The following is a 25,684-nucleotide window of genomic DNA, read 5'->3' on the forward strand; positions in this document are numbered from 1 at the left end:
CCCGCGGGGAATTAGTAGGGGAATCCCCACGGGGAAACGGGGAATGGGGCCCCGCGGGGACCCGTTTCCCCGATGGGTAATTCCCGCCTCCGTCCCCACCTTCAAATGGCGGGGACGGGGGCGGAGATGGGGGAAATTTCCCCCGCTGGGCCGGGGACGGGGGACCTTTCTTTTAGTTAGTTTTAGTTTTTTGTGGGCTTTAGTTTTTTTATGTCCATGTATTTCTTCTTTTTTTCCTCAATGACAGTTTGGTTACTCAAAAAAAAAAAAACTAAATAACATTAATAATAATTGATAATAAATAATAATAAAAAGATTTAAGAAAAAGGCTTTTTGAAAAACTTTTGAAGATATCAATTAATCCTTAGTATCGATAGATATATCGATAGATGTTTTAATCCTTTCTTGAGCATCATGGCTTTTGTTAAATTACCAATTTGACATAGTATCAGAGAGGTGGTTCATAAGGTCCTATGTCGAACCATGATATTTCCTTCCCAGTTATTATTACTTTCCAATGGTTAGATCTTCTACATATTTCAAGTTCAAGTGAGGGGAGTGTTAAAAGATATAATATTAAACTTTTACCCTTCAACTTAAACTTTTAGGTTAATCGATGATTTAACCAGCTCTAGCTACCACAATACTAGCGTGAGTTCAATATCAATATCTTATTTTTTTTATAAGAAACAAATTTTATTGATGTATGAAATTTACCAAAGAGGGGCAATATAGTCAAGCCAAAGGAGTTCAATATCAATATCAATAGAAAAAATTTGTTTCCTTTTCAAAAAGGAAAATAAAAACATTACTGTGACTTTGTCAAATTTCACCTATATTTTTCTTGTTCCAGGAAAAATATAATTTAAACAAGTGTGTGAGATTTGTACACTGATGTATGTTTTCTCCTCTTCCTTTCTGGTGTCTCAATAGGCATCACAATATAGAGGGTGTATCTGTAAGATTATGATTATTAGGAGGTGTATATTAGTAAATAGCTAGTAAGTTTGTTAGGTCTTTTAGTTACAAATGGAGGGAGTGAGTTGGCGGTCAAGGTGTGAAGGATTTTGTGCAACTTCATTTGGAGAATTTAGGAGAGACTAGCCATCTCGGAAGTTAGGTAATCTTATTGCTTTTCTTATGATATTATTGATATTATAGCATATTTCCATATATTTCTATATTTGGGTGTTCTTATGTTTTCTATGTTATTCTTTTAGTGTTCTTGTTAGGTGTTATCCTAACAATATCACATGTATCTAGTATTCTTTTCATATCAGCAAAAGTGTAGGGAAGATTTTACAAAGCACATACCAGGAAATATGCGGGACCATGAGATTGAAAAGCGATAAGCATCAAATCCCAAATTTGATATAAGTTCAACATCTTCCTAAAATAGAAAATAAATAATGTAATTTTTGTATTTTGGGGGGGGGGGGGCGCCGGTGGTGTTGATTAAAAAAATAACTGTAAAGGAAAAATATAATTTAAACAAGTTAATGTGTTTCTATTTTTATCAGGAACAATCCTAAAACAGATATAGACTGTAGGAAGGGGGACATGGAGTACCCAAACCACTGTGAAGGATGCCTACAAAATACTTTTTAGTTGGTTACAGATATAGAGTGGTAACGTACATATAAAATAAAACAGTCAAATTTTATTAAGCACTTCTCATATTTTAATCAAAGCGCCAGAGAAACAGTCACCTCCTTTTGAATAAACATTTAGAAGGAAAGGACTACTCATATACTGGATTTGAATTCATGATGAAAGCATTAAACTTAAATCTTTGGCTTGCCTAGCAGAAACACTCTGTAATAAGGCAAGAAGTAAGAACCCGGAATTGCAAAATTAGGTGACAATGAACACTAATCAAGACCAAAATTCTTTTATACGAGGAAATTAAATAAATGATGAACACTCTTAAGAATGAACTTGACCAACCTTGTATCTGTGATATTGGTCCACCGCTATATCACCATTGCCACCATCCAGAATCTTGCCTGCAGACATGGTGGAAGCAAAATAAGTTTAAAACCACGATGGAATTAGCTTAGCTATCTGGTTAGAGAAATTATAGGGGATGACAGAACTTCAAAATCAAAGAACAATGATTACCCTTAATATGTGTAAATTCATCCCAGATGCAAGGGCCTCTGCCTCCCTCGTTGGCAGCTCCTTCAACCTGCAAAATATCAAATTTATTAATGACATAGTGAGTGTGGTTCTGTTGCAACGTCTAATGTTAGTAAACTAACTATCAATAAACGAATAAGTAACAGAATAATTTTGATCCTAATAATTTTATTGAAACAGTGCAATGATGCTAAACATATGTATTTCACAAATAATGATTTTATATGTCTTAATACATTGTTTTATTTTAGAAACTATCTCAAGTCCATAACTTCGAAGAAAAACAAAACAGTTTAATCCTCTTGCACGTTCACTTTAGAATCCTTTTATTGAAAGTAAGAAGAAGAAAATACGATATTTACATGGAAAACCCTCGAACAGAGAGAAAAAACCACGATAGAAGAGCTCTTTTTTATTATTATTCAATTTATGTCTTGTAGACAGAATCAAGATATATAAAGGCTATAGAAACCTTAATACAGAAAAAGAACAAAAATTTGGGCAAAGTAAAAAGACTAAAAAACCCTTGGGGCTAAAAAATAATAGCCCTTCTATTTTCAACACTCTCCCTCAAGTTGGGGGGCGTAGATATCAATTAGACCCAACTTGCTAACACAAGTATCAAAGCTTTGCATCAGTAATCCTTTAGTAAAAATGTCAACAACTTGTTAACCAGAAGGGATGTAAGGAATACAAATACTACCACTGTCCAGTTTTTCTTTGATGAAGTGTCTATCGATCTCCACATGTTTTGTTCTATCATGTTGCATAGGATTATTGGCTATACTTATAGCTGCCTTGTTATCACAATAGAGCTTCATAGGAGTCTCACTGTCTTGATGAAGATCAGACAGAAATTTCTTCAACCATATCTCTTTACATATTTTCGTTGAGAAACAAAAATCTCTTCTCTTGATCTTGCTACCTCCATTCCAAGGAAATACCTTAAACTTCCAAGATCCTTAATCTCAAATTCATCAGCTATTTTCTTTTTCAGTCTAATATTCTCGGTAGTATCATCTCCTGATAGAACAATATCATCTACGTACACAACTAGAACAATTATTTTCCCTGATACTGATCTTTTTGTGAATAAAGTGTGATCAGAGTGCCCCTGATTAAAACCTAGGGACTTAACAAAAGTGGTGAACCTGTCAAACCAAGCTTTTGGAGACTGCTTCAAACCATATAGGGATTTCCTAAGTTTACAGACCAGATGATCAAATTGGGTTTCAAAACCAGGGGGTGGACTCATATAGACCTCTTCCTCTAACTCACCATTCAGGAACGCATTTTTTACATCAAGTTGATGAAGAGGTCAGTCTTTGTTAACTGCTCTTGAAAGAAGGACTCGAACTGTATTTAGTTTCGCTACAGGAGAGAAAGTTTCAGCGTAGTCTATTCCATATGTCTGAGTAAACCCTTTAGCAACCACTCTGGCCTTGTACCTATCAAGAGTTCCATCAGACTTATACTTTACAGTGAACAACCATTTGCACCCAATTGTTTTATGCCCTTAAGGGAAAGCTACACGATCCCACGTATTATTCTTTTCAAGAGCTCTCATCTCTTCTATGACCACAACCTTCCATTCAGGAATTTCCATGGCCATGTATATTGTTTGGTACTATTACGGTATCCAGGTTGGTAATGAATGCCCTAAACTCAGAAGACAAATTAATGTAAGATAGAAAACTATCCATGGAATACTTAGTACATGATCTGGTCCCCTTTCTCAAAGCAATGGGTATGTCAAGAGAGGCATCATAACTCCCTGTTTTGCCTGATCGGTGTTCAGCGAGAGGACAATGGTCACACTCAGTTACCTACGGAAAGCACTCATACTCCTGTATTTCTCTTGATGACTCATCACTATCTTCAACTTTGTCATTTTCTAGAATTATCACATCAGTTTTGTCACTCTCAAAAACATCACACACATCAGTATTATCAGAAATAGGAGTACCTTGAGCTTGAGCTGGTGCTGGTTCCGATTCATGGAACCAGAGGATGAGTGTTTACCATTCTGCTTATCACCATCAGACCCATGTGATTTTGCACCAAACGCAGCAAAGTCAATGGTATTGACAATAGGATTATTCATAGCACGCGATCTATCTTCCTCTAAACGAACCTCTGAACAAACTTCTATAAGAGAAGGTATTGGTCTCTGTCCCAGTATACAACTACGAACTGTATCAAATTTGGAGTTCAAACCAGCAAGAAAGTCGTAAACACGATCAACTTCCTCAATTTTTGAATACTAAACTCCCCCACACAGACAATCCCAGAAAATCTCCCGATATAGATCCATTTCTTGCCAGAGTAAAGATAGTTTGTTGAAATAAGAAGTAACATCCATGGTTCCTTGTCTGCACTCATGAACTTGTTTACGCAAAGTATACAAACGTGACGCGTTCTGCCTCTTGGAGTACAATTTCTGTACAGCATCCCAAATATCCCAAGCAGTTGCAGCATACAGTAAGGGTTTTCCTATCTGTGGTTCCTGATGAAAAAGAAGGAAGAAGAAGAATACAATGGTTTATGTGGAAAACCCTAGAACAGACAGAAAAAACCACGATACTAGACTGCTGTTTTTTATTATTTCTGATGATGGAGTACAAGAAAGACTGCTCAAATAAATAGTCAAGTAGAAAACCCTAGAGCAAGACTAAATTACAAAAATGCCCCTAAGGCTAAAACACTTATTTTCAACACTCCCCTCAAGTTGGGGCATAGATATCAATGAGACCCAACTTGCTAACACAATAATTAAAGCTGTGTCTGAGCAACCCTTTTGGGAGGACATCCGCGACTTGCTAATTGAAGGAATGTAAGAAATGCAAATGTTGCCACTGTCTAGTCTTTCCTTGATGAAGTGTCTAATCTCCACGTGTTTTGTCCTGACATGTTGGACAGGGTTATTTGTAATGTTTATTGCTGCTTTATTGTCACATAAAAGTTTCATCGGGAGATCACTGTCTTGATGGATATCCAACAAAACTTTCTTCAGCCAGATCTTTTCACATATCCCTAGACTCATGGCCCTATACTTTGCTTCAGTGCTGCTTCTAGCAACCACCCCTTGTTTTTTACTCCTCCAAGTAACCAGATTACCCTAGACAAAAGTACAATATCCAGACATCGATTTTCTGTCAACAACAGAACCTGCCCAGTCAGAATCGGTGTAAGCTTCAATGCATCATTTGTCAGACTTTCTGAACATCAGGCCCTTACAGTCAAATATCTCACTCCACAGTTGTCATATGTTCTTCGTAAGGAGCTTGTATGAATTGACTCACTATACTGACTACATAGGATATGTTGGGTCTAGTATAGGATAAGTAAATTAATTTTCCAACAAGATGCTGATATCTTTCTTTATTGATTGGAACCCTGTTATCCACATTACTACGTTTCACATTGAATTCCACAGGAGTGTCAACGGGCTTACATCCAATCATATCTGTCTCTTTAAGTAAGTCAAGCATTTATTTCCATTGAGAAACTAAAATACCTTCTTTTGACCGAGCAACTTCCATCCCAAGAAAATACCTCAATTTTCCAAGGTCTTTAATCTCGAACTCCTCAGTCATTTTCTCTGAGTCTGATAATTTTTGTGGCATCATCACCAGACAGGACAATGTCATCCACATAAACAATGAGAACCACAATCTTTCCTGATACAGACCTCTTTGTGAATAGAGTGTGATCTGAGTGCCCTTCATTGTACCCTTGAGCCTTCACGAAAGTAGTGAATCTGTCAAACCAAGCCTTTGGAGATTGCTTCAACCCATACAGTGACTTCCTTAGTTTACAGACTCGGTGATTAAACTGACTTTCAAAACCCGGGGGAGGACTCATGTAGACTTTTTCTTTTAACTCACCATTGAGAAATGCATTTTTTACATCAAGCTGATGAAAAGGCCAATCTTTGTTCACAACCACTGACAAAAGAACCCAAACGATATTTAACTTTGCCACTGGAGAGAAGGTCGCTGAGTAGTCGATTCCAAAGGTCTGGGTAAAGCCTTTGCCAACCACTTTAGTCTTGTATCTATCAATCGTTCCATCAGACTTGTATTTTATGGTGAACACCCACTTGCATCCAATTGTCTTGTGTCCTTCAGAGAGCGAGACTCGATCCAAAGTGTTGTTCTTCTCAACGGCCCTCATTTCCTCCATAACTGCAACTTTCCATTCAAGAATCTCCATTGCTACATGTATACTGCTTGGTATCGTTACTTTATCCAGGCTTCTAGTAAGAGCCTTGAATTCGGGAGACAAATTACTGTAAGACATGTAACTGTGCATAGGATACTTCTGCAAGATCAAGTACCTTTCCTCGGAGCTATTGGAAGATCGAGAGAGGCATCATGACTTTTTATCTTGTCTGACCCTTCATCACATTCAGTATTCTGTTCCAGAGTTTTATCTCCTGAGGGATCCTTCACTCACTCATCCTTCCTCGTAACAGTATCACTTTCTAGAGCCGTTTCCTCAACACTATCATTTTTAACTGCATCAGCATTACATATGATGTCCTTGGCACAACCGTCAACAATTTCGTCATCTTTATCCACACTACACATATCATTCTCAGAACAAGCACCAATATCATTAGAGGTAGGGATACAAGTACCTGGAGCTGATGTTGGATCAGACTCATGGACCAGAGCCGGAGATGCAACAGGTAGCACTATTTCCTTCTTGAGATTCTTCCTATAGTATGTTATCCACAGGACTTGTTTGGTAGGGAGAACCGTGTCGTTAATACTCAAGATAGGCTCAAGTTCAGGCGGTAAATCTAATGAGATTGGTGATGTGGACCAATTAGTCTCTTCACTATAACTCTCCCCCTGAAGATGATTAATAGGCAAGAAGGGTTGATCCTCAAGAAAGGTAACATCCATTGAAATAAAATATTTTCGAGAAGGTGGATGGTAACATTTATACCCACATTGATGGAGAGGATACCCAACAAACACACATTGCTGAGCACGAGGGGTAAACTTGGTGCAGTTAGGACCGTGGGCATGAACAAAGACAACACACCCAAACACCCGGAGAGGAACATCAGGAATCAGACAGGTGGTTTGGTACGACTCTTTGAAGCAATCAAGAGGGGTGTGATACTTTAGGGCATCAAGAATAGTTATTATTGATATAACTATTTATGCATTCGGGTCTGTTGATAGACTTCTATCACTTACCAAATTCTATTTATGAAGTTAGCTCTCACTATAACAACCTTCATGAAGAAAATTATTCATGAGCCTTCTTTTAGTATTAGAAACTATCACCAACAGATTTCTTGTAAATTTATGGTCTATATTAATGATAGACTTCTAATTGTGGTCATCTATCAATGATAGAAATCTATCGCTAGTAGACATTTTTTTAAACAAGGGCAAGAGAGGAATAAACAGTTATCATTTGCTAGACTTGCAAAACCATATTTAAGTTGCTATATTTGAAAAATCTTAAAAAGAATTGTCACCGATTATAGTTTTTCTAATTTTATCAATTGAACCTTTACACTTTCATGATCGAAACAATTTTCCTTTTGAAAGTTATCCATATATCGATTCTAAATTCTAATTGTCCATAGTGTTAATCCAACATCTGAAGAAGTCTACATACGTGCAATAATTGATGCTTTGACTATTTTTAAAAGTAATCTCAATAAGTCTATATTGATTTGCTTATAATAATTTAGAAGTTCTATTGAAAAAAATTATAAGTCACAATATATTTTTAACAAAATTTATAGGTTAAAAATACACTAAAGAAAGTTCAAGACTTAAATTCATACAATTATTAGTTCATAATTTTAATTAATACAACCCCTTAGTCATATAAATTTATGTTTTTCCTAAAATTAATTTCATGAATTCAAATATTAACACACTAAAAGTCTATTGTATTTATCAATAATTAATAAATTAAATTAAATTAAAATAGCCATCCAATAAAATGGATAAAATAAAATAGCTAAAACAATTATTAGATGGCTAAAAGGCAGTATACCTAGCCTAGTTTAAATAAAATATTGTAAGCATAACATATATAGAAAAAGTTGAAACATATAAATTAGTGAATATACGCCAGTATGTAGTAAAATTTTTTAAGGCAATTTGAGCATAGCTACGTAGATAGAGGCATCCATTACCAGTCCAAACGTCAATAATTCAATCCCCACCTTCCAATTATTTTACTCAAAAAAATGGTTTTTTAAGCTATGCTCAAAAAGAAAACTTTTTAGCTATAATCATAAATTTGTACTAAAAAGATCATAAATTTGTGTTAATAAATCACTATAGAAAGATAATGATTAATATGTTAAAAGAAGACCAATGATTTGTAAGTTGAAAGAAAAAATTTATATTTCTAATTATTTTTAATTTTAATAAAATTAGAAAATAAATATTTAAAAAATTACAGAAAAGGAAACCAAAAGGGATAAAAGAGGAAATCAAACTTTCTCTCTCTATCAAGGATATCTGAACTTTAGCTGAAAAGCGAAAAGGAAATAAAGGAATTCCAACATAGAAACGATACGATTCGAAAGGAAGATTAACTTTATGAAAGAAAATCACAAAAAAGAAAAACAAAAAAAAAAAATCATGTTAGATAATTAATGAAACATTTTACTAATCAAAGGTAGCAAGAAAGACCCGATCGAAGATAGCTATATCCCCAAATTTGAGTTAGGGATAACTAAAAGACGAAGAAACAGACAATCAAATATCAGGAAAATCAGAATGCCTCAAGAGTTGCAAAGAAACTCAGAAATCGAAGAACAAAAACGAATCGACAAAGCTAAATTATATTCGAATACCGAAAAGAAGACAACGCGTGATTCATGCAATTAATTGATACAAATAAAAAATCACCCAAACAAAACAAAATCCAAGATCTCAATAGCACAAAAACCGGGATTCAGCCATTGAAGGAAATAGAAGATAGTATTGACATTGTAGTTCTGGAACGAGTTAAAAGGGAACCTGATAAGCGGAAGTGGCAACGCCGAAGAAGAAATTCGGGGGAAAATCATCGCGAGATAATGGTTTAGCGTTGGGGCCATCTGCATCCTCTTGATAATGCTCCAATAACTCCACCTTCTTCGGCATTATCGTTGCAGTGATCTTGCCAGTGAAGCAGTGGAGGAAAATTGGATCGAAAATTGTAGAGCAAAATGGTTGACATGTATTTATAGTTAAAGAATTAATAGTTGGTGATCTCTGGGCCCAGGAAAAAAAAAACTGTAGTTTGAAATGGCTCTGTAAAGTTTGAAATTGGGATGTATGAGTGGAGTGTAAAACTACAGAATTTTGAAAAATAGACCCATTTTTCAAAATTTTGTTCTTGAGACCCTACTAAAGGTCAAAAGTCAAAAATTCCCTCCCATTGTGCTTATTGTTGAGAGTTCCAAATTTCAAATTCTCTTGGTGATCTCCCACCATCTCTCACAATGATAAGTGAAATCAAGCTTTGATTTGATTGAAGCACTTTCTTCTTGTTGGATTCTCCTCCAACTAAATCGACAAAAAAAAAAAAAAAATTGTGTGATTCTTTTACATTGTAAAAGAAGAAGATTTGTGGGTGTGGGACCCATTCTTAGTTTTGGGTTGCAAATTTAAAAAAAGAAAAGAAAAAAGAAAAAGAAAACCTTATGAAATGTTTGGTAAGATTTTTTTTTTTCAACTAAAACTAATATGGATCCGGAGTTATGAGTTGCATTAGCAAATTTTAGTTGTTTTTAATTAATTTCAAGTATTTTTATTTTAGAATTATTGGTTGTCTTTAATTAATTTCTAGCTTTAAAGAGTTAAATTTAAGTCTTGGTAAAATTATATAGATATATTAAAGATGGTGGTTGAAAAGATGGAGACGACAATTAATAGAATTGGATTTGGTGATTGGAAGATGGAGGTTAAGAAGAGAACTTTAATGCTTTATTTTGACTTTTTTTTTGTTTATTTGTATTGAAGAGATTTGAATCTCTACTACACTAAATAAAATCTTCTATCCTTTCGTTTGTAATCAGAATCATAATTTTATGAATGAAACTTGAAATTTCATATTTGAGACTTTTTTCTTATCTTTTGTAAATTCTTGTTTTTTGGATTTGCATGCTAGAAATATTCAAGGTTGATTGGCCATCAAATTTGTGGAGTGTTTATTCCTTGAAGTAAAGGAGCTTGTGAATAGTGCTTGGCCATTCAAGTTGTCTTGCTTCTTGGTTTGACCGTCTATCTCTCTCGTTTTTCCTTATCATTTAATATTAGAGCTTTAGGTTCTATATTGGATATATGTTTCTATTGTTGTTCATTTCTTATATTTCATTTGAATTTTTCTTGTTCGTTTGGTTCCTTTCGTCTCGTGTTGTCCATAAACATAAAACAACAAAAAAATGTCCTTTACGTTAATTTTTTCAATTTATTGTCGTCTGCATTATTGTAGAACATATCTTGATCTACAACCTTTTCTTCTATAAGATCTTCTAATTCGATTTACTTCGTTGGAAAAAATATTTTCTATTTGTTGATAAATTCTGGCAAAAATGGGAAAAAAAATAAGTGATTTTAAAAAGCGATGCATTTTTCCTGGAAAAAACAGTACTTGACGTTTAAAAATGTCAAGTTCAATTAATGGATTCTTGACATTTTAAAAACGTCAAGAATTGTAGAATATACAGGGTAGCGTTGCAACGCTAAAAAGTAGCATTGCAACACTACGTATTTTGACGGAAAAATGAAAAACGTGCGCACCTCACGCACGCAACGTTGCAACGCTCTCAATAGCGTTGAAACGCTACAGGTTTTGATGGAAAAATTAGGGCTTGAGGCATGAACTTTCAAAATTAGGACTTGATTCTTTTTGTTTGAGGCTTGAACTTTCAAAGTTATGGTTTAACCTCTCATATATATTCTTGAATCTCATAATAAACTCTTGTTTCATATTGTTCTTGAATAAGATTGAATTTTAGAGAACTTGCCAAAGTTGGGATTGCCACTTTAATTCAATGCTTTGCCAAAGTTAGGGCTTTAATTTTAGAGAACTTGCAAGAACTTACCACTTTTCTTTAATTAAATGCTTGCCAAAGTTAGATATGTCAATGTGTCTAATTTGTTAAAGTTTTATGAACTAAGTAATGCTTTTCCAAACTTCGGTTCAATTTTTAGTTAGTGGAATTAATATATGTTTATCACATTAGAGCATGTGCACACCTTGGGTTCAATTTTTTGAGGTTCGATTACACCTTAGGTTCAATTTTTTTAGATGTGTTTGTCTTTGTTCTCTAACTTGCCTTGAGATTCTCTAATTTGCCTTAGTTTCTTGAGGTTGGAATGTTGTAGAGCTAGAAATGACAAGTTGTATGTATTGGGAACTTGTTTGTTTTCCATAACTTGTTTTTTGAAGTTGATCATTGTTTATCATCTTTTTTTTACTAAAATTACAATCATAGATAAATCATGGATGCACAAGAGTAGATTATCCAAAGATCATGGATAAACTTAGTTGCCCTTTATCACGACCAATACTTAAGCAAAGAGAATTTCTGGCTAAGTATTGGTCATGATGAAGGGCAGCTAAGCATCGAGTGAGCATAAGGTAGGTATCGCATAAATGTTGCCGAGCGCCGAGTATAAACGATCGAGGAAGGGTCGAGTGACGAGTGTAAGCAATCGAGGAAGGTTCAACCGTCGAGTGTAAGTGATCGAGTGAGCCATCCAACACCGAGTATCCCATCGAGTATCAAGTCCTTCCCATCGAGTATTCAACAAAGAGCCATTGAATTTTCCATCGAGTAATGACCCTTCTCCATCGAGTTTTTCCAGTGAGGATCGAGTTTGCTCAAAACGCTCAGTTTTAAACTTCTCTTTTAGTTACCTGGATAGATGGCTTATTCTCGACCCTTAATCTCCACTAATGGGTGAGGTGGCTTAAGGATATTTGATGCAAAAGGGTTGGACGATAGTATAAAAGAAGAAAAGAACTTCAAGAGCTCGTTTTGGACGATTTCCTCGAGCAAACCAGACGAACTTGGTACCATTGGAAAGCTCTGTGAGTATAGTTTTTGAAATCGGTCCCTTGGAAGGGAGTTGTTGCCGAAAAGGGGGTTGGAGAAGGAAGGAAATGTCAAAGGTTCGTTTTCGGGCGTTATAGGGCACTCAACAAAGAATCGTAGATCTAGACCAAACCACTAGGATTTTCAAGCCAAAATTTTAAGGTATTATTGTTAACACCGTTTTAAGTAAGTTCATAGAAGGAACTTTTGCAAGAAAAGGTCTGGGGTTCGAGTTACATATTTTGGAATTGAAATCTAGAATCTTTGCTCAAGCAGGGAGTTGCGGTTTAGGGCTTTCGGGAGAGATCTGAAGGCCCTAGTTAAACCACAAGGAGTTTCATGCTGAAACTTTGAGATAACGTTGTTAACAAAATTCTGAATAAGGAACTTCCTTAAAATGAGTTCTAGTTTTCAAGCTATTGATGTTAGAAGTTGAATCTAGAAATTTTGGATGAACAGGCAACCTCTTGCTAAGTATGAGCTTGGTTAAAAGAGTAGTTTCAAAAGGGAGACCAAAGTGGCAACTAAACTCGTATTCTTTTATATGTAGGAGCTACGTCCATTGGAAAGCCCTGCCAAGCTTAGGAAAAATCGAGCCTAAAGATCCGTGAGTGATTAAATGTTTTCAAAATATGTAAGGAACTCGTTCTAAATGAATTTCATGCTAGCGTTCATAAGTTTTCCAAGCAACTAAAGTTTATACTTATGTTTTAAAGGATTCATGACATATCTTAAGCATGATGTTTTAAGTTATTTAAATGAGTTTTACTAATCCTAGCGCATGTTAAGATTGAATGAAAGAGTATTGTAAACTACATGTTTATAATTGTGAAACATGCATGTTGAATTGTAATAATGCTCTTATGGCGAAAGCTAGGTAAATGTTATGCCTAAAGCTTATGATGCTTAAATTTTCTATGAATGTTACGTTTCTAATAAACCAGATACCGAAGGTATAGAAGGTATCTGAGGAAGTACCTAAGGTGTTGACGGTACTTAGACGCCACGTGCACGTAGGTAGTTCTTTATGAGAGGCCGAAGTATGGGTCTCCTGGCTACAGTCTTTATAATGGGACCGAAGTATGGGTCTCATGGTCATGAATGAACGTTGGGAGCTTGAGCTATGAATTCTCGTTCTCAAGGTTTGACAATATGATTGATTATGACGCTATGATTAATGTATGATATTATGTAAGTTTCTTGAGATTATTTCCAACATGTTTATTTAATTACATTAATGCATATGAAAGGCTTGGGGAGAACTATATTTCTATGAGTCACTCATTGGACAACCAGTTCACTGTTTTCAATTATTTTCCTTTTTCCCAGGTAGCGGTCAGTTTCCTCGTGGTTGAACCCACTACAACTTGCCACTCAAAGCTCGGTTATTGAAGGAAGAAACTTAGGTTAAGCTTGTTTTGATGTACATATATTTTGAGAGGAGTTTGGGACTTGTGAATCTTGTTTTGGGACCCATGTTCATTCTTATGCTTTTGTTGGACATATGTTTGTTGTTTTGGAATTATAATTACGTTTTTATGATGGTTAAAGTCATAGTTATTTTACTGCCAAGTTGTTTTTGCATATTGAGGTCTAAAGCAAGTTTCACTTAAGTTAGCAGTAAGTGCTGGCAAGTAGGTCAGTAACTGCTACCGTCATGTCCCCTTTTGGTTTTAGAGGGTAAACCGGGGGTGTGACAGGAAAGATCTTCATATCAGGCATTGTGTACATTGAAAAAAATGTTTCCATGAATATCTTAGGTATGCTTCTTGATATTTCAGGGAAAAGTAAGGATGGATTGAATGCTAGACTTGGTTTATTTCATTTAAAAATTCAACCAGAGCTTGCACCTATTAGCGATGACAAAGAAATCTTTATTCCTCCCACGTGTTATACTCTTACAAAGGAAGAAAAACGTTGTGTTTAAAGACATTGTTAGGAATAAAGGTTCCTGAAGGTTACTCTTTAAATGTTAAAAACCTTTTGTCGATGACAGATTTAAACTTAATAGTTTAAAATCTCACGATTGTCATGTGCTCTTACAACAATTATTTCCTATTGCGATAAGATCAGTGCTACAAAACATGTTCGATATGCCATAACCCGATTGTTTATATGTTTCAATTCGGTATGTAATAAGGTCCTAGATGTGCAGCAATTAGAAAAGTTGGAAGAAGATATTGTGCTTATATTATGTTTATTGAAGAAGTATTTTTCTCCTTCATTTTTCACAATTATGGTGCATTTCACAGTACATATAGTTAGGGAAGTCAAACTTTATGGGCCTATATATCTACAATGGATGTATCCCTTTGAAAGATTCATGAAAGTCATTAAAAACTCCATGAGGAATAGATATCGTCTAAAAGGTTGTATTGTTGAAAGTTATATAGTAGAAGAAGCCATTGAATTTTATTCTAATTTCCTGTTTGGAATAGATCCTATTGGGGTCAGCACTCATAATTCACAAGTCTATTTAGACAATTCAAATATTGTTGGACCATTGTCCAAAGGAGTTTCTTTCAAACTTGAACAAAAACTTTTATATCATGCTCATTAGTACGTTTTAGAAAATACAATTGATGTGCAACCATATTTAGAGTAAGCCTTTTTCAATGATTTTGGTTTTATTTATTCATTTAGTTTTGTGATATAAATCTAACTATACAATGTTACAGTGTTCACTTCAAAGAAAACATATGATGCCTTTGCAATTGCAACATCGAAATGAGTCCAAAAATCATAAATAGATTCAAGAGGAACATAATTAGACTTTTATATCTTGGCTACGAGAAGAGGTAAAATGTGTTGAATTTTATGTCCTAAAAACTCGCAGTTTGTAATATTATAAACATTTTCTGTTATCAATATACTTGTTATTGATCTCATAAATTGTATGAAAGTCTAAATCCAATAAACTAATACCCATGACTATTGTATGAGTACTTGAACTTTATGTGGAGACATAAGAGTGGATCGGGTTCGAGTAAATAGTCAAAATGATCTACGGTACATGAATGAGGTTGGGTACCTTATTCTTGTAATTCCATTGGATGCGACCTACTCTGTAGTTGTTACAAAGAGTTGTAAAGTGCTGCATACGATGTGATCCTAATTCGTATATGTTATGACATGAGGAGTGGGGGCTTCCTATGCAATGAGTTTGCATAAGATCAGGACCAAGAAATAAGTCACTCTTACTTTATAACACTATTTACTATTTAAGACAGACTATTTCACCTAGATGACTGATAACTTGTAGAAATACAAGTTATTTGTGCCACCTTATCTAGATATTGCGGCCAAAAGTGAAGAATTATGCGCTAATTGTAGGAAAATTAACTTAGTTTGATAATAATTTCAAATGCTTGCAATAAAATCCACTAACGCCAAAAGATGGAGAATACAACAAAAATTTACTTTGTTTTGCAGGGAGACCAAAGTCATCACTTGCGCCCAAGGCTCATGGTAACTTTATCAACGCATCTCTATCACCATTGCGCCCAGTGAACGTCATCGTGCAGACACTCATTGAAGAAATGGCGCAATGGGCTGGTCGATCCTGATCTACATGACAACCGCATGCAGTTATAAAAGCAAACGCCACATGCGAGTCAATGATCGAGTGATGCAAATGAGCAACGCAAGATTGGGAGATCAAGATACGTGTACAACTAATGGTTGTGCACAATTGACGGTCTGATTGCATAACAGAAGGAATAGAATCCCTCTATCTTCGGAATTTCCATAACCAACAGTGGGGACCACTTGCCCGGAGTTAAAGCTATTTTTCCTATAAATACCCCAGAGGATTCAATGAGAAGATATGTTATTCGATCTGGGCGAAATGCTGCAAGATTAAAGAGAGAAAAAGGGATTAGCTAACTGCTACAAAGTATGATCCAGGAAGAAGAAGAGATAAGGCTGAAAGGTGTAATCTCAGATCCATCATATCAATATCCCCGAGCGAAGCTCTGTTCAAGGACTCTACTACCAGAGGAGCCAGCCTGAGAGGGAAGCTCTCTCTACCATCATTCCAACCATAACCGACAAGTAAATCCTCATCGATCAGTGACCAAGACATTGGCGTCTGATTGTCCTTCCTCTACCTTTCTCTACATGTTTCATGTTTCTTTCATCTTTCTATTCAATCACCATGTATCAAACTTTTAATAGAAATATTAGTAGTTTCAATCATATTCATTGTTCATCTTCTGTCTTTCACCATGCACCCGTCATTCACTTTCTCCACTATGTTTTCTTAATCTTTTGATAAGAACTATAAATATCCCTAGACTTAATGTAAATTAAATTTATGTAATACGTTTAGCTAAAGCATGCTGGAAGGCATCTTCACCTGTGAGAACAGAAGTGAAGATGTCATTCTGATCTATCGAGAGGGGGTCAGAAGAATGCATTAACTAAAGCGAGTAGTACTTCCAGACATGGAAGCAACCTTGCGTTCATTACGTCGGAATCTAGTTTCAATGTAGGCATGCGGGAGACGCGGCCGATCACTAAAAGGTGTACGCCATGAGGAAGACGGAACAATATTTGTATCTTTACTTTCATTAAGAGCTTGCGATAATTTGTACACTTATTTTTCTTTTCTTTTCTCACCACAAGACTTGTCGCCGCAATCCATGTCCTTGCACAGCCGTCACAACTAGCCCCACTCTTAGCATCTTGTACATAGAACTTGTATCGAATACATCTAGCTTAGGTTTACTGTATTTTCAACGCATTTTACTTTTCTTTTATTTTATGTAATTACTTTTGTACAACACACTTTTTACCTAAGTATTGAAAAACCAGTCGCATAAGATCAAGAAATTACCACATTAAATCGGTACCATATTTCCCCGTGTTCAACCTCAGATCACACCGAGAAAACTTGCGATGGAATTATACTTGGTTTCATCGTAAGGAAACTTGTGACACGGCAGGGCATACTACCTAATCTTAATAAACATCGCATAAATAGTAGTAGTATCGCATTGCATATATAGCATATCATTATGGCAATTTTATAGATTCAAAAGTTGCATTACAATGACCTAGGTAACTCGATCTTAATCTTGAGCTAACTATGAACTTCCATTTATTCGGGATTGCCCTTAGATTTGCATAGTTGAGGGTTGGCTCAACAACGTCGGCTCAATAAGACTCCCATTTTAAGGGTAATACTGGATAGATAGCTAGGGACATAGGGTGCAAAAAGAAGTTCACACCTACCCGATTTAGGGATAGGAGGAAGGTTGTTCTCTCAAGTACTGAATCCAGGTCTTGAACAAATAGTCCCACCCTCTCACTGGGATGAAAGAGTTTGGTTTGGTGATTGGATCACAAACCAGTTGTTCATTAGAGGATCAGTATTGACTTGAGGAATAAGACGTAATAAAACAGATATTTGACCCAACCATTATTACGAATAACCTGTGAAGGGTCGACTTGCTGATTATGGTTAAATCATGTGGACATAATATATCTACAGTGAGGGGAGTGCAACTATGGGCTTTAGTGGAATGACTCATTAGTTAACGAATGAGGATTAATTTGATCTAATGAGTTTAGCTAATTAATCTCGGATCATTGGAGTCCATGATCTGTAGGTCCGCAAGGTTCCCCTACTAACTCATAACGGACTAGCTCTAGAATAGCGTGATAAGTTAATTTGAAACGTTCAGATTAGAATTAAGGGATTTAGTAATTATATGAGATATAATTATATGTTTAATTTTAGAATTAAACCGAATAGGAGAATTTATATATTTAAATATATAAAGATGGATATGTGTTAAAATTAATTTAATATTTGATATTAAATTAATTAAGTTTTATTTAATAATTAATTTATGAAATTAACTAAATTTTCATTTTTAAAATCAAAATAGATTTATGAAATCAAATTTTGATTTTTAGATAAAATCGGAAAAATTGGAAAACAAAACACACAAAATGGAAAAAAGGATTTTTTCCATTATCCATCACCTAAGTAGCTCACACATGAAGCAATGTATTGGCCTTGTCTTCTCCAAGCATGAGTTGCAACTCATGCAACTCTTCTCTTTGCATGTTGATCTGCAATATAATGAAGAGATTGGAGTGAAAATCGAGCATACAAATTTTAGAGAAAATTCGGTTTGAAGAAAGGTTCTTCAACAAGGTTGCTGTAGTGAGCATTTCTCCTTCTACCCTTGATTCAAGCTTGTTTTGAGTTCCAAAACTCAATCTAGAGCACTAAGAGAATAGTGAGGCCGATCTTGAGGTGGTCTACAACAAGATTTGGAGAAGATAACAACTGGTGAAGGAGCTTTGAAGAAGTTCTACAAGAGGCATGTCTTGAAACTCATTTTTTCTACAAAAGCATGCTTTATATTTTGCCAAAATTAGTGAATTTCAATGCTTAGATGATCCTTGTGCTTCCACTGCTGTTGATACAATCTTACAAAATGTTTAACCTATTATTTTACATACACTTTTTAATGTCTGAGTTGGAATGGAAATTCTCATGGTAGGTTGCACTTGAGCTTGAAATGGGAAATACTGAAGTTTCAGATAACTTGAGGTGGATTGCTCATGGTCGTCATCCTTTTGTGATTATGCATGGCAGTTACGTAATTAATGGATGCCACTATCACACAAAATCTTGTGATAAGATCGAAGTGTACAAAATAGTGGAGTTAGTTTAGTTGCAAAAACGATGCAAGTGTCTAGTTTAAAGGATAAAAATCTCATCATTCGAGATATGTCTTTTTATAGAGTGATACAAGAGATATGGGAACTAAATGATCATACGTTTAATGTTGTTGTGTTTAGATGTGATTAGGTTGAAAACAATAATGGTATCAAAATCAATGAGCTCGGTTTTGTCTTAGTTGATTTAAATAGAATAGGTCACAAGTCTGATTCTTTTATACTAGCAACTCAAACAAAACAAATATTTTATGTTGAGGATCCAAGTGATGTTGGATGGTCAATTGTGCTTACCCCACCACAAAGGGACTTTGAAGATAGATATAATGATGATGAACTTGGAGATACAATATTACACTATCAAGGAATACCCAATGATATGTCAAATGTTGATGTATATAATGACTTGGATGAGAACATGTCAACATATGTACATCAAATTGTGAAGGCACATGGATACCTACATAAATATTATGGGTAGGTTATATATTGCGTAATATGATATTTTTTTTATTTATAATTTTTATCAGTCACATTTGGTTTTTTGTTTGATTAATATGTATACAATGCTAATTGTTTCTTAAATTTGATTGCCAGTTTTTTATTTATACACCACATGGAGCATAGTATAGTGGGTGACAAAGATTTAGAGCTTGGTGACAAAAAAATAGTAGTTGTTAGGTCAAATGAAACCACCGATCAAAAGAAGAGAGAACATAGAGCTACTATTATGTATGATGTAACATGTATTAGGAGTGCGGGAGAAAAGAAGTTTGTGGAATACAATGAAGATGATGTACACATTAGTGAAAATGGAGCTAAGCTAAAGTCTTTCATTGGGTCCTCTACGCATTATCATGTACTTATTATGTATACTGTTGGGATTGGTGTCCTAATTCTCCCAGTGGTCTCGTAGTTTGTAAACATTTTGTACACATTATTATTAATAAAATAAATGTTATTTTATTTACATTTACTCAAATCCAATAAACTAAGATTCGTGGTTATTTCATGTAACTTAAGCATGTATGTGAGTCATACAAGTGGATCATGCCTTAAGTAATAACCTAAATGGTCTGTAGTAGATGGATTAAGAAGGGATACCTTATCCTGGTGACACTACGGATATGACCCGCTATGTAGATGTTACAAATGGTCTGATCTTGACCATTCATGTGGAGACATGCGAGCAAGGGTAACCTATACAAAGAGTTTGTATAAGACCGAATCACGAGATGATTAGTCTCTTTATATAATGCCATTGATAATTGAGACTTACATTTCACTAAAATGACCATAGATGACATGACCTTAATCTTGAGTGAGTTGGGAACTACTACTTATGAGGTAGGTCCTCAGATTAGTATGAGTGAGAGTGGCTAGATTGCCAATGCAACAAGGTTACCTTTTTGGGGATTCGTCTGATTGAAGAGCTGGAAACTCAGCTACACAAAACGGAATTCACTCCTTTCCCAAAGCAAGGGTAAGTAGATAAATTGTTCCCTTAAGGGCTAATTCCGAGTCTTAAACATAGTGGCCACACCCTCTCTTTGGAAGAGAGAACTCAGTCATAGTAAGACTATGACTTATTGTTCATGAGAGGAATCAGTGGTAATTAAGGAATTAGATGTAACTATAAGGACAAAATGGTAAATTGGCTTAGTTTTACTTACAAGCGATTTGTGAAGGGTCATCGCACTATTGATTGGTTATATGGACACAGAAATATAACTGTAGTGAGAAAAGTGCATTTGTCGGTCTTTAGTGGAATGATCAATAGTTAGCGGATGGAGGATCTTGTGACTAAAGAGTTTAGTCAGTTATTCATGTACCACTAGAGCTTTAAGCTATAGGTCTTTGAGGTCCCCTTAGTAGCTTGATAACAGGCAGAAATGCACGTTATTACATTGCTAAGTTATTAAACAATGAGGGTTTTCGTTGATAAAATATGTACTGACTACCACACCCGTGTTAATTACACCAGATTGGACACTTCCTTTTGAATTAATGTGCGATGCAAGTGGGTATGCGATTGGAGTAGCTTTGGCACAAAAGAGAAAAACAATCTTAGATCCCATCGCATATGCGAGTAAGACATTAAATCCTGCTCAAACCAATTACACCACCATAGAGAAAGAGCTTCTTGCGGTAATTTTTGCGTTAGAAAAATTTAGAGCATATTTGTTGGGAACAAAGGAACTCATCCATACTGATCATTCAACAATAAAATATTTAATGACAAAAAAGGATGCAAAGCCGAGGTTGATCAGATAGGTTCTCCTCCTTCAAGAATTTGACATAGAAATAATTGATCGAAAGGGGACGGAGAACCAAGTTGTGGATCACTTGTCCAAATTTGAAAACCCTGAGGTTGACCACAATGAGTCAGCGGTGAATGCGGCGTTCTTGGATGAGTAGCTGATCCATATTGAAGAATTGCCTTGGTATGCTGACACAGTCATCTATCTAGTTTGCGAGCAATTTCCAGAAGAGTATACTGACCACCAGAAGAGGAGGCTAGAGCATAAATGCAAATTATATTTCTGGGATGGGCTGAATCTCTACAAAAGGGGAGCAGATCAGATTCTGCGACTATTGTGCTAAATGCTGCTCAACAACGCATGTTATCGCAATGTCATGACTCACCATATGGTGGGCACTTTGGAGGATAGCGCACCGCAACTAAGGTTTTACAAAGTGGATTCTTTTGGCCAACATTGTTTAAGGATGCAGCTGACTACGTGATGAAGTGTGATCGGTGCCAATACACAGGTAACATTTCATGGAAACTTGCAATAACTATGAACATAATTTTGGAGCTTGAGTTGTTCGACTTATGGGGTATTAACTTCATGGGACCATTCCCTACCTCGAATGGTAAACATTATATTTTATTAGTCATCGACTATGTATCTAAGTGGGTAGAGGCAGTGGCATGCACCACAAGCGATGCGATAGTAGTCTCTCAATTCCTAAAGAAAAACATTTTCACTCGTTTTGGCACCCCACGTGCCATAATAAGTGATGAGGGGTCTCACTTTGTCAATCATACTATCAAGGAGCTACTACGCAAATATAACATTCTCCACAAAGTGGCCACCGCATACCATTCGCAGACGAATGGTCAAGTCGAGGTGTCCAATCGGAAATCAAGCTGATACTTGAGAAGGTAGTAAGGCCTTCGCAGAAGGATTGGGCAACAAAGCTCGACGATGCGTTATGGGCATCCAAACTACATTTAAAACACCCATAGGTATGTCCCCGTATGCGTTGGTATTTGGTAAGACATGTCATTTGCCTCTGAAGCTGGAATACAAGGCATTGTGGGCGGTGAAGAAACTGAATTTAGATTTGAAGAGAGCAGGAGAAGCGAGAAAACTTCAACTGGTCGAGCTGGAGGAATGGAGGATCAATGCATATCAGAACGCAAAGATTTACAAGGAGTGCACCAAGCACTGGCACGACAAACACATATGTGGCAAGAACCTCCAAGTCGGGCAGAGGGTCTTACTATTCAACTCACGACTACAGCTCTTCCCTGGAAAATTAAAGTCACGTTGGTCGGGACCATTCATAGTTAGACAAGTATTTCCGCACGGCGTGGTTGAAATATTGAATGATGGCAGAACCCACATATTCAAAGTTAATGGGCAACGAGTAAAAGCGTATCACGGAGAAGGCTGGCATTGCCAAGTCGACCCCAAGAACTGAGAAACTTTGAATAAAGAAAGAAATAGGTGGTCCCTGCAGTATCAGACGATCGAAATTCATTAGGGACACAAGTTTTGGGAAATCATGGAATCTTCAACTTTTCTCTACTACTCAAAATTTTCATTTCACTAGATCTTTTTAGTCTTTATCTAAGCTTATTTATTCTACAAAAAAAATGTGATGAAAAAAATTTTTAAAAAATGGAGATTGTGGTAAAAGAATTTTGCTCTATTTAAAATTATTTTACCCTCTCACTGTTTTTCTTGCAACGATCAAGGTGCAGGATTGCGAAGGTGTTACACGAAGAAGTAACTTATCTCATTCTGTCATTGTAATCCAAAGAAGATAGATCGCCGCAAAGACGGATGCCTTGATGCTTGATTTTATGAAGTGAAATTATGGATCATATACGATGGTGGAATTGTGTTGAGCACTCAAGTTTCTTCAGTGGAATCCAAATCTAAACTCCACTAAGTTTCCTGGTAAGTCCAAGGTCGAACTCAGGGACTTGTGAAAACAGATTGCGTTGGTAATTTTTATGAAAACTTTGCGGTAACCAAATAAATAAATAGTTGTTGAAGTTTGTTGTTTGCGGTAATGAAAAGTAAACAAATGCGGCTAGTTTGAAAATAGTTGATAAAATAGAAGATGCGATGAGTATGTGGTGAACGGGTTGAGGAAGGGTTCGACTAACACTTCCTAGAATGCGTTCATGCTTTTCGATCATGCAACATGCATACAATAGTAAACCACCTCTGGATGCGAATGCCATGGCTTCTAAGGCTAGAACGCATGTGATGTACATTCAAAGGTGTCTATAGGGCCTACACATAAACCTCTAATTCTTGTCTATGCGATGATACACAAACAAGGTGACCACATATCATCATTCCCATTTCTAGGATGCATGCGATGCAAGTTTGCAAACAAAGCTTATCTCTAAGTCCCTATCTCTTATTTATGCAGTTCTAATCTGACTCTCCCGAGCCTAGATTCTGACCTGACCTTCCCAAGCCTAGATCCTGTCCTCAGACTACCCTCTCGAGTATCTCTAATGAACGAATGAAGCGCACATAAATATAAGATAATTGCAAGCAATGAAAATTCTAGGTCATGTTAGCTTAGTTCTTCTCAACCCATTTGACTAATTTAGCTACTCATGCGTGTTAAGAGAGTGAACAGATGTAGAATAAGAACTTCCATTGTATAAATATAAAGATGAAGTATACAAGACAACAATGTAAGAATAGAATAAAGAGCCTGGTAGCAATCTCTTGCTTCCCAGGCTTTTACACTGTCTTTTCTACTCATGTTCAAAAGATAATCTTGCTCTCGCGAGAGTCGGCCCGCTCTCTGCTTCTTTGCCTCAAGGTTCTCTCTCAAGTTGCCTTGAGCGATCTCCGGCATATCGACTCTTCCCTTGCTCTGCCTTAAAGATAAAAGAAAACTATGGACAAGGCTAAATTCTAAAGAAATTTATCTAAGTCTCCAAACTCCTTTTCTTTAGGAGGATCTGGTATTTATAGCACATTCAGGGCGAACGGCGGCTTCTCTCTCATGATTGCACGGATGGGATGACTTTAATTCCCTGACTGATATGCCGAATATTTGTCACCGAAAAGCTGAATGTACTTGTTATCATTAGTAGTTATCAACTTAATTCGGATTCGACTGTCATCAGCTTTCTGTCCCATCGTGATTAATTAGTCTCTCACCCAGATGCGCCCACCAAGTTGCGACAATCCTTCTTGAACAAATGTTTGCGAACACAATCACCGTAAATCCTTGCGGTAATGCTACCCTCAACCAATGATTTCTTATATTGCAATTTTTACCTTGCGTCAACGCATGTTCTGCACAAAAATACAAAAGTCAATTGTTCTAATGCGATGAACGCATGCGACCACAATATTATGAATCTGATGCTTTTTGGATGCAATTTAACATGTTTCATCAACGCAACCTAGCATTGTTTAAGAACTTAACACTGTGATAACGTGCATTTTTGCCCGTTATCACACCCCAAATTTAAACAATACTTGTCCTTAAGCATAAGCTAAAGATTTCCTTTAGCAAGTCAACCACAATGTTCTTATCCTAGATTTCTCAAGGATACTTCGTTCAAATCCTATATACCAAAATTTCCTTAAGTCCTGTTCAAGTCTCCTCTCAAAATATTTCTAGGACCTAGGGACTGCAAGCTTAACCTTCAAAAAGACTTTACTAACTTCTTGAACATCGCATGATTTATTTCAAAAAGAAAAAGTTTCCACCGGGGTGTCAAATGATTTTATCCTTACATATTTCTTGACATTGTTATTTTTTTTTCTGATCTTGCGCTGATCTAAGTGCCTTGCCTCGTTTTGGCCTACCCCCACGTGTGTCATGCAAACATCCAACTATGGGTAAGTGCCCTTCACAATTTAACTCTTATCAACATGGGTTTCCCAACAGAGGAGTTGTTATTCTCAATTTTTTTTCAAAATAACAAGGTCGAAAATAAATACCTCACCCCCAAATTTAAAATGCGGCAATGTTCTCATTGCCAAAAGATTGGAATAAGTCATGCGATGTTCTTAGAAAGCTTCGTAAAGAGAGTTTGAAAGAAAGTTGGTAACCCTCTAACTTCTAGAAATATTTTATGAGGTGACTATCTTAAAATAAAGTTGACTTTAGTATATATGAAAGGAATAGAAGCATATTTTTCATCATTGAAATCATAAATGGAAAAGAGATAGCATGCGGTACCTTACTAAAGTTATCCATGTCAAATGATTACGGTAATCAAAGAGGAGGCGGTGATAAAAACTTCTAAAACTAAAATGCGATGCGATAGTGCAAAATTTGAAATAGAGATAAGGAAGAGTACACCCCCAAATTTACGTTGTCGCCTGCATTGTGTATTGACGCATCCATCTTTGCAGCGATCTCTCTTCTTTGGATTGCGGTGATGGAGTGAGATAAGTGGCTTCTTCGCGTAACATCTTTGCAATCCAGCGTCTCAATCGTTGCAAGAAAAACAGAGAGAGGGTCAAATTATTTTAAACAAAACAAAATTCTTTC

At 35.9% G+C, this 25,684-nt stretch overlaps 1 protein-coding gene and 1 pseudogene across 1 annotated transcript; one reads left to right on the forward strand and one right to left on the reverse strand.

Annotated features, from left to right (window-relative positions):
- Positions 1 to 1,261: 1,261 nt before the first annotated feature.
- On the reverse strand, positions 1,262 to 9,428 carry LOC150035556 (beta-glucosidase 42-like). The gene is made up of 4 exons (XM_090314716.1): positions 9,147 to 9,428; positions 2,122 to 2,188; positions 1,948 to 2,006; positions 1,262 to 1,390 (listed from the first exon to the last, which is right to left on the reverse strand). Exons 1-4 carry the CDS (start codon positions 9,270 to 9,272, stop codon positions 1,277 to 1,279), a joined length of 366 nt encoding a protein of 121 aa, XP_090170842.1. The 5' UTR covers positions 9,273 to 9,428; the 3' UTR covers positions 1,262 to 1,276.
- Positions 9,429 to 14,450: 5,022 nt separating this feature from the next.
- On the forward strand, positions 14,451 to 19,378 carry LOC150035557 (uncharacterized; annotated as a pseudogene).
- The last annotated feature ends 6,306 nt before the right edge of the window (positions 19,379 to 25,684 follow it).

The sequence above is a fragment of the Benincasa hispida genome, chromosome 6 (assembly GCF_027475165.1).
Source record: "Benincasa hispida cultivar pf3 chromosome 6, pf3_genome.v1.1, whole genome shotgun sequence".
Lineage (NCBI taxonomy): Eukaryota > Viridiplantae > Streptophyta > Magnoliopsida > Cucurbitales > Cucurbitaceae > Benincasa > Benincasa hispida.

Excerpts from the sequence above, each read along its gene's own strand:
- LOC150035556 (XM_090314716.1), bottom strand. The coding sequence starts at position 9,272 with ATGCCGAAGAAGGTGGAGTTATTGGAGCATTATCAAGAGGATGCAGAT. Across the intron at positions 2,189-9,146 it reads TTGCCACTTCCGCTTATCAG|GTTGAAGGAGCTGCCAACGA; the intron begins GTTCCCTTTTAA and ends GATATTTTGCAG. Across the intron at positions 1,391-1,947 it reads ACCAATATCACAGATACAAG|GAAGATGTTGAACTTATATC; the intron begins GTTGGTCAAGTT and ends TTTCTATTTTAG.